This window comes from Herpailurus yagouaroundi, unplaced genomic scaffold (assembly GCF_014898765.1).
Source record: "Herpailurus yagouaroundi ecotype Mexico unplaced genomic scaffold, PumYag 140, whole genome shotgun sequence".
Taxonomy (NCBI): Eukaryota; Metazoa; Chordata; class Mammalia; order Carnivora; family Felidae; genus Herpailurus; species Herpailurus yagouaroundi.
In genome coordinates this window covers 26,679,048-26,697,878 of record NW_024412395.1, presented here as the reverse complement: position 1 = coordinate 26,697,878, position 18,831 = coordinate 26,679,048, and the positions used below count along the sequence as shown (strand labels likewise).

Sequence of the window (18,831 nt, the reverse complement as noted above, 5' to 3'; positions counted from 1 at the left end):
TCTCTCTCTCTCTCTCTCTCTCTCTCTCTCTCTCTCTCTCTCTCCCTCTGCACCTCCTTGCTCTCTCTCTCTCTCTGTTTCTCTCAAAATAAATAAACATTTAAAAATATAGCTACAATTTAAGGATGAGGTTTTTTTGTAAAAGCAGGGGCAAAAATCTTAAGAGAAAAAGAGAGAAAGGAAACACATCATTTTATTATAGCCCATGTATGCTATGATGGGTTTTTTTGAGGACATTTCCCCCAGAGTGTGAAAGTAGACACACAATTCTCATTAAATGTGCCTTTCCCATAACTGGTCCATGAGCATTTCCCATGACTCTGCAGTTGAGTATCTTGGCTGGAAGAGGATCTGGCCATTAGAAGGAGGGCTCTAGATATGCTGAGTCCCAGCCGTGCTGAGAGACTTGGCACCTTTATATGCTACTTCCTAATACCAACCCCAGCATAAAATGTCATCAGAAGCCTGCATAAACATTGGACTTAGATTCACATAAATTATTTCTGTCCTAAGGTGCTCTCTGCCAGAATTTAGTAAAAACAACACTTTGAGTAAATAGAATTGGCATATAAATGTAAGAATATTAATCCAACAAAATGATCATAGAAAAATATAATCAAAAGTACACATTTGTAAATCTTGCAATGATGTGAGAGGTTTATCTTGTGCCTCTGAGTTTGTATTGAACATTTCCATAGAGTTCCTTTAAGCTGATGCTGCCAAAGTGCTTTGAATTATCAGTTGCTTTGTGGAATTGTAAAGTCGTTGAGTTTCATTAAAATGCTTAGGATTTATTTTAATAATCATATGTGTGATTAGTGCCTGTTTAGTGCTGGGTCGACAAATTCATTTTAAGAGTAAACATTGGGACAATGAAATATAATGCTAGATATGATTGCTGCTGTCAGCAAAAACATTCTTATTTTATTAAAAATCACCAACAAATGCTATGAACAGAAGATACAGTTTCTATTTATAGATATTTTCAACACTACAATATTATGGTATCTGCATACCACAGGACTATATCTAGCAGTTTTCATTTTGCCAAGGGTATGTACATATACAAAGAGGTACAGAGCCCCCCCCCCCTTTTTTTTATATGTGCACATGTCTTTTTAAGTATAGCTCCCCCCAAAGTCCTATTTGGATATTTGCTATAATATAATAGTGCTCACACTGTCAGGCTTGAGTATTTATAAGTGGATGAAGATCTCCTGAAAATAATGATAATTTAGCTATTGGCAATAATAACATTATAACATTCTCAGTGATCCATTTTGGCTTTAAGTACTTATTAAATAATATTTATTCCTAAATTATGAACTTATAAAATTAAATGAGATTGCAACATGCAATAAAAACACATTTCTCTCTAAACTCCGATTGACTCCATTCCTCACAGATACCTCTCCTTGTGTTCATTCTGCTTTTACTGTTTTCTACTCTCTGTGAGCTCTCAGCTCTTCTCTCTGATGTGTTGATACGCTTTCCCCCAAAGCCACTCTCTTTATCTACCTTCCCTACCCACTCGTCCCCTTCTTGTTATTCTCTCATTCCCTACTGATATGGGAATAATAGGATCCCAAGGCTGTCCTTACAGTATAATTAAAGTATGAATTTCCAGGAGTTGGAAATTGCAGACCATTTTTATTATGCCTCTATAATAAAGCCAGGTAACACTGAGAGAATTAAAATGGCTTTTTCCTAGTAGATAACTTGGTAAAGATTTTTTCCCCTTGGTTCTATTGTTTTAAGAGACTGGGAGCTGAAAATGGGAATAGGTTCACCATTTCTTTTTCTGAAAACACCTCTATCTTTTACATGATATATATCCCCCTAGATCCTGGGAATATGTTGTAAACTTGTAACAGATGGTGATGAAGCTTCACATTTTTATACAATATATTTTTTTGAGATTCTGCATCTACTGTATGTATCTTCCAGGGAAAATGACCTTGAATGAATGAAGTCATAGTCGGAAGGAAAAACACCCCACAGATAGACCAGCATAGAAATGATGAGTCAATTGGGTTTTGTTTTGTTCCCTTTGGTAAGATGAAATAATTTCAGATGAAAAACAGAATGTTGAAATATAGGAAACAAAGGTCATCTTAACACTGGAGGGGCATCTGTTAATTGTTCCAGGAAAACCAGTTAGCCATATTCTATATTGAACAGAAACACACAGAAGATGGGATATCACTGTTTGCAAGTAGGAATGCTATTTGCTTCACTTGGGTAATGTTGGGGGCTTACCAAAAATTGTTCTGGCACAACATCTACCAGCATGAATGTTAGGAGGGTTCTAACACTGTGAGTGCTGATATTTTATGAATGTTTTATCACTGGCTGGAAAACAAGAAGTTAGCAATTGAATCAACAACATGTCAGACAGACAAAATATTAAAAAAAGAGAACATTAGTGGGAATTACTGATGTCCCTATTGTAAAAACAAACTGAAGTTAATAAGAAACTTGATCCTCTTAACCGATTAACAAAAGTCAAGTTTTAATTGCATGGCTTCCCAGACAAATCAAGTGGCGCTGTTAACTTGAGCATTGGTTGTTTAGAGGGTACGCTAATGGGGGAAATTACTACATATTCAGTTACCCACCTCTTTTTTCGACAGCTTCAATGCATTGCTTTACAAACCGTGGAACTGTGGAATTTTCACGTTCACACACTGTGTGCAGATGAGAGCCAAAAATTTGATCTGCAAAAGAAACAAAGATGAGCTTCATTAAAATCCAAGATTGCGTTGTTCTTTAATTTGATTCTGTTTCCATACCCACTGCATGCTGAAATCTGTGTCTTGCATAGGAATCGATTTTTTGCTTTAATTCCAAAGGGTCTATTGCAGAGATACAAAGACCGTAACTCCCTCCTTCATGGAACAAGACTGGCCCCAGAGAAAGAAAACTAACACTCTGCCATCGATTAGGCAGGGATGACAGAGTAAGTTATAGTCTCTCTGGGCATAACTTTGTTGTTTATAAAATAATGACAAGGAATTAAGAAAACTTCTACAAAATAATTAATCTTAATGATTTGGTGTCTTGACTGTTTTAGAAGAAATTTATCAATGATCACCAAAATTATAATTTTATCAGCATTTTGAAAGATTCGTTCTGTGGGTCAATGATATTTGAAGACGCAAGTTCCAGGAGATTTACTTTGAAGTGAATTTCTTAACATCTCTCCTGCCTTGAATGCCCTTCCTCTTCTCTAATCTAAGTATCCCCTTTCCTTTCTAGCTCAACTCCGACCACACTTTCTCCACAAATTCTTTTCTTCCTATCTCAGCTTTGTGTTTCCTTTGACATAGGTTCTTTGGCATACCATTTCTTCCGGATGTTAATAGGAAATTTAGGGGCGGGGGGGGGGGGACGGAAGCCTGTGATCAAAATGGTTTAGCAATGTTGGATTAAACAAAGTTAAACAAGTTTCTTTCATGTGTATTTGCAGCCTGTAATATGCCAACGTGCCCTGGGAATCTCCACAGGGGGCTGGAGGATGCGCTATTTCCCCAACTTATTTGAGTAAGCTCCTTTTGTTTCAAAGGGCATCTCTCCAGACTGATGCTTCTGAGAACATACTCTGAAACCCTAGCCTAGTCTTCTCATTTGGAGCACGATTTGTACTACCTTGCATCGTGTATTTACATTTATAATATACGGGATGTATTTTCTCAAAGCAGATGCTGAGTGTTTACGTCACCTATGAGTTTATATAGTCACCAGTGCTCAGCTCAGATTCTGGCCACAGAATTCGCTCATAGATATTTTTTATTGTAGTAAAATACACATAATGTAAAATTCCCCCCATAACCATTTTTACATGTACAGTTCAGTGGCATTAAGCACACGTACATTCTCGTGTAATCATCACCACCATCCATTTCCAGGTTTTTTTTAAAAACAGTATAGATGATTATTACTCGTAATGAAACAAATATTTAGTAGGTTCAAGGGCTTCCCACCTTGCTCAAAATGAACTCCAACTCCCTACTGCAGCTTCCAAGCCAATACGTGACCTGCCCTCCCACCCATTAATTGATTTCATTTGTGTCCTTTCTCCTCTCTCTCCCTCATCACTTGCCTGCAGCCACTCTGTCCACATTGCTGATGTTTGTCCATGCCAAGCAAAGTTCTGCCTCAGGGACTTTGTACTTACTATGACCTCTGCATGAAACTCCATTGCATTAGGGGTTTTTTGTAGCCTTTCCTACCCACTTTTTTTTTTTCACTGCCTCACTGCAATAGGATCTTGCCATGATACTTCCCTGTTTTACTTTCCTTAGAGCACTTACCTCCACCTGGCATATTAGATTGATGTGTTTATGGGTTAGTTGTTTCTGCTACTTAGAATGCAAAACCCAGAAAAGTAAAGACTATACCTATTTATTTATTTCTTTTCTTTCTTTCTTTCTTTCTTTCTTTCTTTCTTTCTTTCTTTCTTTTGGCACATGCATAAGTGGGGGAGGGGCAAAGGGATAGGGAGAGAGAGAATCTCACCCAGCATGGAGCCCCAAGAGGGCTCTATCTCACAACTGTGAAATCATGAAATCAAGAGTTGGACATTTTACCAACTGAGCCACCCAGGCATGCCTAGATTACATCTATTTCCTTTCTTACTGGGTCCCTAGTGACTAGACAACGTTTGGCATATACTAGAAGTTCAACAAACATTTATTAAATGATGGACTGCAAGACATTGTCTTAATCAGCAGTGGAGGTCGTTGATACATTTAAAAAAATCTTTGTAGTAGAAGTGGGGAGAAAAATAAAGCACAGAATAACAGAATGGTAAGTGAAATATTACAAAGGGGTAGTCAAAATGAAATGTGGTGAGACTTCATGGAAGGCATGATTTTCACCCATTACTTAGAAAAGGTGATGGCTTAAATTAAGAACAACCCAGCAAGGAGGGAAGTAACCACATCTAAAGTGACAATATAATATATTTCAATATGAAAATGCACAATTTTCATCCAAGAGACAGAAACACGATACGCCCGAAAATATCAACATAGTGTAGACAAGTTGGAAATAATCATGGGTATTTGCTTTGAATACTCGGTCAATAACAAAGGTTTGTTCAAAAACAGTGAGCTACTACCATAAGACAAAATGACATAAAATACTATTTAAGAAAAATAACCCAAAACTTCCAATGGAATAATTTAAGTTGGTTAGAGATCACAGTCAAGAAGAATTGCTACAAAATCCAAAACCCTCTAATGGAAATTATGACTCAAATCTATTTCACAAATATGTATTGAGCATGTGGCGGGACATCAGGGCAACCTCAGTGCCCATGAAAGACTTACCAGAGAAGAACTTAATCCTTAAGTAAAAGGAAGACTTACTTGAAGAGGTAAGAGTGGGGATAAAAGGCCATTGAGGGAAGATGGAAGAAAGGTACACAAACACATCAGTGATGGGAACAATGACAGGAAGAATGAGATGTGCTGAGGGAAATACTCACTCTTAGAGAAATTGTGATGTATTAAGCTTTAAAAGAAGATGAATATGGTGTTATGAAGTCTTAAATATTAAGTCAGGTAGGTTAAATTATTTGACTTGTGCAGATACCAATGATTTCTTATACATACACTATTCTTTCACCAACTTCTTTCTTGTTTTTAGATCCATTCATAAGACAGAGCCTGAAAATGTTCCTTATTGGCTTCTGCCTTCCTTGCAACTCTTGGTGGTTAGAGAGCTCTGATCAGCAAAATTTAAGGGGAAATGACTTGGGAAACTACAAGAGATTTTTTTTTTTGTCAGATAAAAGGAGAGGGGTGTATTAAGGCACTTTTTCTTTTTCGTTCCTGCTTTGAACATCACCGTGCAATCATGCGATGCTTGGAGCCACTGAAGCAATCTTATCACCACGAGGCAACAAGCTGTAGACAAAGGCTAACAGGATTTTTAAAAAGGTTACAAAAACCCTGAGACTTCAATGACATTGTTGATGTTCTAAACCTAGAACATTTTTTCTAGACTTCTTATTATGTGATGTAATATAAGTCATTTTAAACTGGGGATTCTATCCCCTACAGCCAAAACATTCATGACCGAATGGAGGCACTTGTTGTGAAGAAGACTGAACACAAGGAGATCAGCTAAGAGGGTAATGTGATTGCCTAGGAAGGTGTTATGAAGACCAGAATGAGGATAGAAGTGTGGTGAATTTAATCATTGTTCACAATTCTTCTCTTCTCTGAATTAGATTTATACGTTCACCTCTTTTGCCATGTGACTGTGTGGTAAAACTCACTAGAGTGGACAATACTGACTTGTGCCGTTTCACTGATGTTGGGCTTGGCTATAGACTTGCTTTGGACAATGCAGGGTGAGTAAAAATGACTATGTGTCAGTTCCAGATGGAGGCCTTAAGAGGCATTACACATTTGTACTCACCTGCCTGTTTTTCTGCTATTGCCAAGACAAAAGCTTCCTTGGGTAGCTGTTGCCCTTTCAGTCTGGCTTCAGAATTAATACATAAGGCACAGATCTGTGGCCAATGCTCAGTTGGGAGATAAGTCTAGTCAGACCTGCAGCTTAGGGTAGAGCTGTCCAGTCAAGCTTGCCCCAGGCTACTTGACCCACAGACATATCAAAAATAAATGCTTCCGGTTGTTTGTCACTGAGATTTTGTGTTTCTTTGTTATGCAGCAATAGCTTACTGATAAAGATGATACCAGGAGTCCAGGTTGTTGGTAACTTAAGCTATGCTATGAGAATGAAAGCAAAGAGAATTGACAGGACATGGAAATTGAAATGGAGGAGCAAATAAATAGGGGAAAAAATCTGAATTTGTTTGGAATGTGGAATTATGCATCAGTTTAGATTGCACCTTAAGGAGGAGTCTCAAAGGAAATTTCTCATTTCTCTCACCTTAATTTTTAAAAAAAGGTTGTTTTTTTTTTATTTATTTTTGAGAGAGAGGGAGCACAGGGGAAGGGCAGAGAGACAGACATACAGAATCTGAAGCAGGCTCCAGGCTCCCAGCTGTCAGCACAGAGCCCGACGCGGGGCTCAAACTCACGGACTGTGAGATAATGACCTGATCCAAAGTCTAATGTTTAACCGACAGCCACCCAGATGCCCCTCCCCTTAAATTAACTCATTATACTTTACCTAATGTTATGGCACTGTTTACTCTGTATTCTCTCCAGATCAATTCCATTCTATCAAATTCAAATCGGCGACTATTTCATGAGCACCTGTCATTTGCTGGATATTGTGAAGAATACAAAATCTGATGCATCCACTTGGTGACTGTTTATTACATGCCCACTATAGGCCAGGCACTATGCTCCAGCTCCATCACTGTGCAGTGATGCCTGAAGCACAATCTCCTACAGTCTGGGGTGGTGGTGGTGGACAGTGCTCACAAACATTTTCAATATCATGTGATTGGTGCCATTGCAAGGATGTGTAGTAATAACAGTGAGGCTTTGTCGTACACTTACACTAAGCCAGGCATGGTTCAAAGCACTTTATATATTCTAACCTTATTAAATCTTTACACTAGTCGTCAACCCTTTGGTGGTAGATACTACTAACCTTATTTTATGGGAGAGGAAACAGAGGCCCCCAAATATTGTGTCTTATGTCCATAGTAACAACATATCAGGCTCTAAGGAAAGACGAAAGGTAAGAACTGACCCAAGAAAATGAAGCCAAGGGGTGATTTTTGTAGGATTTGTTAACTGGATGCAGAAGGTGAGCCAACTCACCAGAGAGAGAGAGAGGATTTCCAAGTTTCTTGCTTGATTAAAGGAGAGGGACATGCAGAACCCCGAGGGTTTGGAGAAGAATAGAGAGACTGGTAATCAGGAGTTGGGATAAGCATTTCAGATGCAGAAGAATAATGACGGGAAACAAAAGTGAAAAGTTCTCATTGGATTTTGGTAACTCAGAGGCTACTGGTGACCATGAGAGAAATGGCTTTAGTAGAAGAAGGGAGTTGAAAAGCAGATGGTTGCAGACAAGGTTTGAAGAGAAGGCGAGGAAGTGAAAACAGCAAATGGACTTCTGCTGTCAGCGTAGTGCTGGCAATTCATTAATTATTAGGGAAGATGGGACCTGGGAAGGATTTTGAGCTAGGGTGGATAAGAGAAAATTTCAACTCCAGGGTGTTTTTGATTGCCATGGTGTACTGGAGGGGATGAGGTGCGCTACTGGCTGCTTTGGATTGATGGAAAGTGGGAGGTGGGGGAGGTGCATCACCGCCACTTGCTGGGTGGTCCCAGCAAGAGCAGGCAACCCCTGACTGAAAAACTGTCCCTCCTGATTGCTGATAGTGTCCTGGTGAGAAAAGAGCCTAGATATGATGAACTGAATTAGACAGAAGGGAGATGTTTGCTTTTACTAGTTACCAGAAAAGCCAAAAATTGTCTTCTTAACTCTAGCCTCTCTTTCAACTGGCTATACTCATCCAAGAAGATATGTCTTTGGAATAGAAGAACTTAGCATCTATGGTAAAACTGCTTAAATGAAAGGTTGTCATAGAACCCAAGCCATGCCAGTGAGATTCTCCTTCAAAAGAAGGAGTGGAATTAGAAGTGGAATACTACAGACTGAGGTAGTGAGTTCCAGGGATTTGAATAGTAAGACTGCCTAGATTTAGACACGGGGTGCCAGGGGCAGCTATTTGGGGAGATGGACATGTGCAATGGGTTAGTGGATCCAGGAACTAATTCGCAGAGAGAGGCAAATGAAGCAGACACACCTTAGCTTCTCAGTTTCTGTTGCCTAACTCCAGAGATGATATATCCTTTCCATGGGGTGCCATGACGTAACCTTGGTTTTGACAATAACTCCCATTTTATTTGAATACTTTTGAGTAAAATTCTGCTTACTGAAACCAAATAAACTTAACTAGAACATGAACATAGCATTGGCCACAAGGTTTCAGGAGAGGGCTTACACTCACGATACAAAGGGTCAGTCTCGGCTAAATAGATCAATGAGATCCACTGTTACAGATGGCACTGGTTAGGAACAATATCGTGTATGTCTATTGGTTTTATAGGTGCCGGAACTATTCTCTTATTCTCTGGTAAGATCACTCTGGTTTTCCTTTGGGTATGATCCCTTTCTCATATTAGTTACCATTTGGCTTAAGTGGTGCTGACTCCACCACCTCTAGCTCCAGGGATGAACATGCATTTCATCTCCCTGACCATAGCAATTGGTTCAGACATGAACACATGGCCCAAATGGATCTGGTGGAGCAAATCCTAAGGCTTTTTCTATTGCTACTGGGAGAAAGAAGCCTTCTTTCTACAGGAGTTGATAAACTACTGGGACATGAGTCTGAGCTTCCAGAAGTTGTGTTGCCACCTTCTGGGAAGACATACTAGAGAATTAAGCCAACAGAGTGGAAAGAAGCTGAATAAGGAAGAAAATAAAGATTTGATAGCATTTGTGCTCCTAGATCCAATCATGCCTGAAGCTATCCCTTGGACTTTTCAATTAAGTAGTTCAATAAATTCCATTCTTACTTTTGCAGTTTGGACAAGTTTCTACCAATTAGAGTAAAAAGAATCTTGACCGCAACATTAGCCTTCAACATGAAATGATCATATAACTTGGAGATGACGATGCACATAAAATGACATTGCAAAGTAAAAAGTGTTACCTAAAGAAAATAAATCGTAGAGATTTAGCTAAAATGTCAATGCCAAATTTAAGGGCTGTTGTAGGCTCTCCACCCATCTGTAAATTTGATACAGTCCAGAGATTGATACACCAAGGAGGACCATTGAGTTACAGGAATGTGTTTGAACCACATCTTAAAATGGTAAAAGGAAAGGGGAAGGGAGAGAGAGAGTATTATTCTGTTTTCTCGGTAAACATTAATGAACTAGCTTTGTCTCCTAAACTTCCATGCCTGTTGTCCTGGCATAACATTAAGGCTTCTTTCTGTTTTCCCCTTCTTTATGGTATTCCCAAAAAGGGTACAGTACAGAACCCCGAGGTCCCGACTCCCTACCTACATTCCCATCTATGGGCTCACTAGCAATCCTTTCTTCCTCTCTTAACAACTTTTTGTATTTAGGAAACACCTCTTGCTAAGGGATGCCAATATTTTTGGAATGCTCCACAAATGCCTATGGCCTTGGCTGGTGTGATCATTATGCCTTCCTTCTACTGCTTCAGCACTTATACCTGGGGTGGCAGGCAACACATTGGTTGGAGAAAATCCATTTTCAGCAATTTTTCCTTGAAAGCATCTTTTGGTGAGAAAAACAAATAGACCTTCCACATGACTGCACTTATAAATCATGTTGTTTACATAATGAATTAGAGTTTAACTAGGGAATGGTGGTTTTCAATCTTTAAGCTCTCAAACTTTTGACCGATTCAGTTAGTTCGTCAGCATAACCAGGTTAAGTCTTCCAGATTACAAATTAGCTTCATTCTGCCTCATCTCTGCTATATATTTTTTGACAAATTATGGAAAGAACACCCAGTAATGGGATCTCTGTCAGTTAGATTCCAAATGAATCAAAACTATGAGGAAAACTACTCAATAGAGGCAGTTAAATGTTCAAATAATGTGACGGTGTTATCATCATTTACCCAGGGAGACAGTCCCCACATGCTTTTCAAAATGATTATTCTGCTTTCAGGACACAGGGCTGTTGTAGCTAGTCTAGTAAATTTTAAAAAGGAAAAACAAAGCACCTAAAACTACACATACATGAAGAACATAGAGGGGAACAGAAAACAGTAACAGACTGAACGGCTTAGACCCCCCTTCCCTCAAATCAGACAACTATCTTGGTTGTGAGGTATATTTGTTAAGGGTTTTGGCTGCAATTTTAAAAACCCACCGAGGCTCTCTTCAGCAAAGAATTTATTCAAATGATATTGAGGAATGAGAGTGGGAGGAAACTAAAAAAATTTACTAGGAACTCAAAGTAACTTATTAATTACTCAAAGAAATTACTGGAGGTTGGAGAATGAGTCTTGGAGAGGTTTCAAACCCAAGGTCCACAGGAGATTCATGAAATAAGAAACAGAAAATACAGCAATCCTGAGGGCTGGGTCAGGATGCTGTTTACATGAGCATCCTCCCCCCTTCCCCAACATGGTCATAATGACCTATATTTATCAATTGCTCAAGGTGGGAAGTTCTTAGAGAGGATACCCAATTTGTTGAGATTATGTTAAAAAATGGGGTTAGGATAAGAAAAAAAAAAAAACATAGTCCTAGTGGCTTCCATAGTAGGTAGGATGCACTTGGAATATTCCTCACCCCACCCCATGAATGCTACACACATGGGAACCTCATTTCCCAATTAGCTGCTAGGCTGCTATACTGGAGGGGTAGTGGATACTGAAGGGCAAAAGTAATATTCTCAACATGGGTAGTTTCAGCAATTTAACTGAATCCATCCTTTGATTTTAAACTACAAGTAACATTTGGTTTTCTTTTTGAGAGTAGGTTTCTAGACCAAAACTTTCAGATTACTTATCAAAGAATCCTGTTTCTACTTTTATCTTTTTATATTTTCTCCACTTTCAACCTTATTACTTTTCCTTCTTCTCCTTTAAAATACTTGCCATATGAGCCCCATCATATAACTCTACCACAACTTTACTGATAATTTTTGGAGAAAGGGTGATTTGAGTAAGTACTATAATTTACAGATGGCTTATCTCTTTGAACTAAGATGTTGAAAAATATGTTTAATGCTAAAACACTACCAAATTTGATCTATATTAAATGCTTTAGAAGGTACTGTGTTATTTTCCAATGTCTCGGGGCTTTGATTAAAAATATAAGCTCCTGTTTTTTGATACACAGATAACAAAAATTAGGCAGATTCTCTGTTGAATCTCTCTTATACACTGGAAGGGAAGTAAATTTCTCTCATTGCCTTGTTTACTTGTGATTTTTTTTTCTCATAAGAGACAAATACAGGGAAAAAAGCATACTTTTTTAACTTTTAAGTAGTTTGGAATTCTAAATAAATAGAAAATCTAAATATATACACTTTTGTGTATAGTTTTCCCCCACATGTTTATTCATCCTTGTGCAGCTCATTAAGCTAACACAATAATGACAATGTCTACTCTGAAAAGACTGGCCTCAAGAGATTTGCCCAGACTATAGAGAAGATATCCCCAAACAAGGGTAGGCTTGTCTGCAGCCTCCAATCAAAGTTGGACAGTTGGATGCAGGAATAGCATCCTTTGACAAAAGCAGCTCAAAGGTGAAGTTCACGGACAGGCCCACTGTCATCCAAATAGAATGGTGGAGCTCTTCTCCAGCTGCTTCTATTTTTTTTTTTTTCTCTTTCTTCTATTTTCATCCTTCCAGTAGTCCCCATCTTGCATGACTTCATATTCAGCCCCAAACAATGCTTCTAAGAAGTAGCCTTTCACCTCTTCTTATAAGCTCCTAAACTCTCACAGAAATAAGTCTCAACTCAGTTTTGGTCCAAGTAATGCAATGGGCATTTTGGTGAGTTCACTAGCCAGGAAGAACTTTGTATCTTCAACAAGGAGTTTATTAATGGAACAATGTAACAATGTAACAATGAGCAGTGAGTTTTCAATATTTGTCTACTCTAAGCACATGAATATATATTATTAATGTATATATAAATACATTAATATATAATACATGTATGATAGTATTGAATGGTGATAGGTGCTATGAGAAAATAAAGTAAGGCAGGGAGATAGAGAGCTACAAGGAGGCACTGTCAGCAATGACATTTCTGAGGCAGTGGCATTGAGCAAAGGTCAAAAGAAGTGAAGGTGTGAACATGCCAATACGTGAGGAGAGCCTTCAGAAGAGCAGCAAATGTATAAGGCTATGGAGTAAGCAGGGTGCAGTAGGGGAGCAGCATGAAAGCCTATGTGCCTAGAGTGAGGTTACAAACAGGAAGTATGGTTGCAGATGAAACTGAAAAGGTAGCCTGGGGGCCAAAGCAGGTAGAACCCAGTAGGTCACAGGAAGGTCATCAGATATTTTAAGTATGGTTTTATTCTAAGTAGTTGGCAATTATTGAGCATAGGGGTGACATGAAGTGACTTATGTTTTTAAATGATCCTTCATTTGCTGTGTAGATACTATATTAAAAAGGGTCAAGAAAAGAAACAGAGGCTACTTAGGGAGTTGGTGATATATTCCAGGGAGAGACAATGGTGCTTAGAGAAGGCTGGTAACAATGGGAGTGACTGAATGCAGTTGACTTTAGAACATATTTTAAGTTGAGATTTGCTGATCAAAGCAGGAGACTAGAAGTGAGGGTGACTCCAGCTGACAAATGGTAGTGGTATTTTCTGAGATGGACAACATGCCAGAACCAAGGAATCAAGGGTTGTTCTAGATAAATGTGAGATGTTGACCAGACATCCCAGGACATGACAAATAGACATTTGAACATGCAAAGATAGAATCTTGAGAATCTGGAGCATCAAGCTGAAGTTAAAGTTTAGAAAACTTATAGGGAGATCTTAAAGCCACAGGACTGGAATATTCCAGCCCTGGAATATTTGAATAACACCCTGTAGTCTGAGAAGAAGAATGCAGAAAGAAGAGAAGTCTAAGAACCTAACATAGGATAGCCCAATGTTGTGAGAAGCTGGTGAGAGGAGCAGGCTTATCAAAGAAGCACCCACGGACAGAAGAGTTTCCACCAGAAGGAGCATGAAATTGTAAACAAACAGTAATTGTAAAGTCACCGAAAGATTTTGTGTCCTGTTTCTTTCATTTCTACTTTTTTTTCCAGGCCACAACTACCCTGGAAGTAAAATTGAGTAAGATGGTCGTTAGTCAACCAGCTGTAACTCACAGTCCAGCTGAAAGACACTAAAATAATCAAATAATGAAATTACAGTTAGAGGATAAAGAGAGGAAAGGATTAATTCAGAATGAGGAAGACAGGAATGGCTTCATGGAGTTGGTAACTTTGAGCTGGAAGAGTAAAAATGAATATGTTTACTAGGTGAAGGAAGGTGGAAAAAATATTCAAGGTGAAGAAAACTATATACACAGAACAAGATAAATATAATTTCTTCCCTTTGTATTTCTATTGCATGCTATTACATTCTCTTCTGGTTGCCAAATGAGTACATAAGTGAAAGAATGAATGAATAAGAAAAAACAATGTATGCAAAAGAATATGTTTTCCATCTAAAAACTGTGCCATGATCAGTTGAGTTGGAGGGAAATATATTTCGGTTTGGTCTGCTTTAGTGCAATTTGGAAGATTAACATGACTAAATTTTGTATAGCAATGACTGATTATTTACATTTTGAATTGATGGTATTTTCTGATTTTCATTTGCCTATCTTCATTTCATTGGAATTACAGAGGGGACTAGCAAAAGAAGAAGGGGGTAAAATTCAAAGACATCAAGTTTTGCCACCTTTTCCCATATTTATGCACAGTTTATATTCTTAAAATAAGAAACTGTCCATGAAATTCAATTGCTCAATCACATAACTTATTGTAATTATTCTGAACTTAAAACTTTTATTAGATTGTCTACTTACTTCATCTAGTAGGGACTTTATTCATATCTTCCTCAACTTACCATGGGACTATGTCATGATAAACCCATTATAAGCTGAAAATATCATAAAATGAAAATGCATTTACACTTCTAACCTACTGAGCATCATTGCTTAGCTCAGCCTACCTTAACCATGCTCAGAACGCTTACATTAGCTTCGAGTTGGGCAAAATCACTCAACACCAAGCCTATTATATAATAAAGTGTTGAATGTCTCATGTGTTTGATCATATATGGTAATGAAAGTGAAAAAACTGCAGAATGGTTGTAAGTGTATGTGCTCTTGGCCTTCATAATCCCGTGGCTCCCTGTGAGCTGTGGCTCTCTGCCACTGCCCAGTATCATGAGGACCTTGCAGCCCATTATCACTAGCCCAAGGGGAAAAAAAAAATCACAATTCAAAATTTGAAGCACAAGCTCTACTGAATGTATATCACTTCTGCACCGTCAGAAAGTTGAAAATCTTAAGTTGAACCATTGTGGGTTTTTAAGTTTTTTTTAATGTTTATTTATTTTTGACAGAGAGAGAGAGAGAGACAGCATGAGAGGACGAGAGGCAGAGAGAGAGGGAGACAGAATCCGAAACAGGCTCCAGGCTCTGAGCTGCCGGCACAGAGCCTCATGCGGGGCTCGAACTCACGGACTGCGAGATCATGACCTGAGCTAAAGTCGGATGCTCAACCGACTGAGCCATCCAGACCCCCCTTAAGTTGAACCATTGTAAGTCAGGGATCATGTGTATTCTGAAATCAGTACATTTATTTCTGTTTGAGTGACAAGTCTGGGGAGAAAATTTGATACTTAAAATTTAGTCAGATAATTGCTTGAATTTATTTTAAAGGATTTAATTTACCTTTCAGCCCAACAAATATGGACTGAAGCTGGAAATATCATTCAGTGACTGATACAAGTTGAAAGATTCTTTTATGGTAGAGAAGGTGTGGCAATTTTGACTCACTGTGAATTAAAGTCAAATGTAGGGGGCGCCTGGGTGGCGCAGTCGGTTAAGCGTCCGACTTCAACCAGGTCACGATCTCGCGGTCCGTGAGTTCGAGCCCCGCGTCGGGCTCTGGGCTGATGGCTCAGAGCCTGGAGCCTGTTTCTGATTCTGTGTCTCCCTCTCTCTCTGCCCCTCCCCCGTTCATGCTCTGTCTCTCTCTGTCCCAAAAATAAATAAACGTTGAAAAAAAAAAAAGTCAAATGTAGGAAGAACACTGTACTTTTCCTAATATCAGCGTAGATTTGTTAGAATCCCAGGTGGTAAGACTTCAATTTATTTGCATGAATGCATAGTTCAAGAAGAAAAGATTCAAATTTAGTTGGAGTAAAACTGCTTAATGATTTCAAATATTACTTGTAATATATTAATATAACAGGTTTGAATATCTATAATGGAGTCTCTTTCATTTGGGTCTTAAGGGTGTTCTCACAGCTACTAATGCTGAGTGCTAGGTACATGCTCAAGTACCTAAGAGGAAAGCACTTTAGGTTAAAAGCACTTTCTCTTCTCAGCCTCGGGTTAAAAGCTATTTCAGGATTCTGTTAAAGGCATTCTTTGGTCCTCAGCCTCAGCTTAAAAGCAGCTTTGATGAAAAGTGCTTTGAGGCAGGTAAAGGATTTTATAATAAACCATATTAAGAGCCAGGGAATCATGTGGTTCTGTGGCAATGTTGGCTAGCTCCGTGGAGGTGTGGTGTAAGTTCTGTGCAAGTCTGCCTGTTCCCCGTGGACTGCTCTGAACACTGTGGTCCTCTGGTTATTCTATGCAAAGAAATTGAAAAACATTTCCAGGAATGTAATTGGAGAGAAGGGGTTATGAGCCTAAATTAGTAGGCCATGATGCACATGTTTCCGAAACATTTTGTCTCTTTTGGGCTTCCAGTCAAATACAGTGTGTTTCTCTTTTTTAGCCCTTACTTTATTGTTTTTTTTCAGCCCTTACTTTAGAAAGTGACTATGCAATAACACTTCTAAAACACCTAATCCTGTCCTGAAGCTGTCCACAGATTTGAAAAAATAGGTATCTCATTGTGATGCACTTTGTAGACTGCACATTTTCTGGGTTTGTTGCATACTCTTTATTTATATTACTTTTCCGGCTAGCTGGACCTTCCTCTGCAGGGAAGGAGTGTCCGTAAGGGTGGAATGGAGTATCTCAGTCTGCCTACTGAATTGGCAAAACCCAGATGACCAAATTAAAGTATCGATCGATATTAGTAGGTACCAAAAGACAGTGACTTAAGAGAAATTTTGACTTTGTGGGGGTCATTGGGAGTTCTGAGAGATGACACAATTTTGCATGTATCCCAGCTAAGTCCTGGGGAGTAGATGTGACTTCTATTGAGGAAAGGACCTCACACGGAATGGAAAGAAGCCATTTTCTCACTTTGTAAGATTTCAGCCTAAGAGCTGTTGCTTCAGGTCCTAAAACATGAGGGAAAACTCACAGGTGGCCGAGAAGAGCAGTCTCCTCATTTGCTCTGGAGACAGAGTGAATCTAAAAATGCATGGGAACCAGAAGGTTAGGACTACTGTTTGACATGTAGAAGGTTTTATAGATTTGCCAGCTCTTGGACGATACTGAAGCAGTGAGGCTGCCATCTCTCAGAAGATACTGGCTGCATGGCTGTGGTGAGGTGCCTTCCTTGGATAGTTTGTAAGGTAATGGGGTGTCAAATGCAATATACTCTAGGTGCTTCCAGAAATAGCCAAAGAGACCTTGGAGAGAGATAAAGCCCAAGTTGCTATGGTTATACAGGTGGGAGTCACGAATTATGATATTTGTGCTTTAATATCTGTGTTATTTCATTCATATCCGCAAGCTGCTGGGGCGTGACCCAATGTGGTTATATAGGAATTAAGTAAAATTAGATGAAAACCATTAATGTCATAATATATCCATTCATTGATCTTCTAAAGTGGGGACAAATTTGCAGCTTATGGAAATACTTTTTTTGATGTAGAATATTTCTTTCTTAGCAGTGCTAGAGTGTCTAACTTTGGTGTTTTTTTTTTTAATGTTATTTATTTTGAGAGAGAGAGCATGAGTGGGAGAGGGGCAGGGAGAGAGGGAGAGAGAGAATCCCAAGCAGGCTCTGCACTTGACACAGGGCTCGATCTCACAAATCTTGAGATCATGATGTGAGCCAAAATCAAGAGTCGGTCGCTTAACTGACTGAGCCATCCAGGTGCTTCTAGAGTGTTTAACTTTGAAGGAAGGAATCACATCTTACACATCTTTCTGGGCCCAGTATCAGCGCGTTGTTTTCCACATGATAGGTCCTCAATAAATGTATGCCAAATAAATAAAAATGAATAATGGCTACTAAGTAAATAATAAAGTTTCCTATAAAATACAGACTCCTTACTCTGGCAATGCACGAAATACATGCCACAGATGCTTCTCATCCAACCTGCTGCATTTCATACAAGCCACCATTCCAATGCTTTCCTACAATTGTGCACTTGAATGTCTCACCCAGCTCTCCACATGTCCAAATACTCTAAGACTCAGTTTAAAGACCACAGAATAAAGGAAACATTAATCTTTCTCATGCTTTTCCCATTTGTAATTTCCCCAAATCCATGACCTGACTGTCCCTAAAGCATTCGACACTTGATATATTATGCCATATTTGTTGTGCCTTTATCTCCCTTACTCATTTCTTGGGAAACTCTTCTTTACATATCTTTGTATCCTCTTAGGACATTGTGATTGAAAGAATATGCGAGTAGGTGATATAAATAATAATCAAAGCATGAAGAAATATCAGCATAGGTTCACCTGGGTGGCTCAGTTGGTTAAGCGTACAACTTCGTTCAGGTCATGATCTCACAGTTTGTGGGTTTGAGCCCCACGTCAGGCTCTGTGCTGATGGTTCAGAGCCTGGAGCCTGCTTCAGATTCTGTGTCTCTCATCTCTCTGCCCCTCACCTGCTCACGTTCTCTCTCTCTCCCTCTCTCTCTCTCTCTCTTTCTCTCTCTCTCAAAAATAAACATTAAAAAAATTTTAAAAAATCAGCATAGTTGTTCTTCATCCTTGTTACTGGATAGTGCATGTCAAGCTACAAGCACAATGTGAGGCACAGAGAATGCTCAAAAAGTTGGCTTTATTAATGTAATGCCACAAAACTCTCACCCTAATTTGTCTGTTTCGCAATTTTCAGAATACCTGCTCTACAATCAGGAGAAGTGCTCACAATATGCCATACCATAGAAAGAGTAGAATTAGGACTAGAGTAGCAATACGCTATGCTAATTGCTCTTTGTGTAGTA

At 38.9% G+C, this 18,831-nt stretch overlaps 1 protein-coding gene across 4 annotated transcripts in view; it reads right to left on the bottom strand.

Annotated features, from left to right (window-relative positions):
* The window catches only part of ARHGAP15 (Rho GTPase activating protein 15), a 619,122-nt gene that overhangs the window by 230,527 nt on the left and 369,764 nt on the right, over positions 1-18,831 (bottom strand). For all 4 annotated transcript variants that reach the window (XM_040474977.1, XM_040474975.1, XM_040474976.1 and 1 more), the window contains exon 10: positions 2,619-2,717. In XM_040474977.1, coding sequence (XP_040330911.1) covers positions 2,619-2,717 — 99 coding nt within the window. The remainder of the gene's footprint in view (positions 1-2,618; positions 2,718-18,831) is intronic.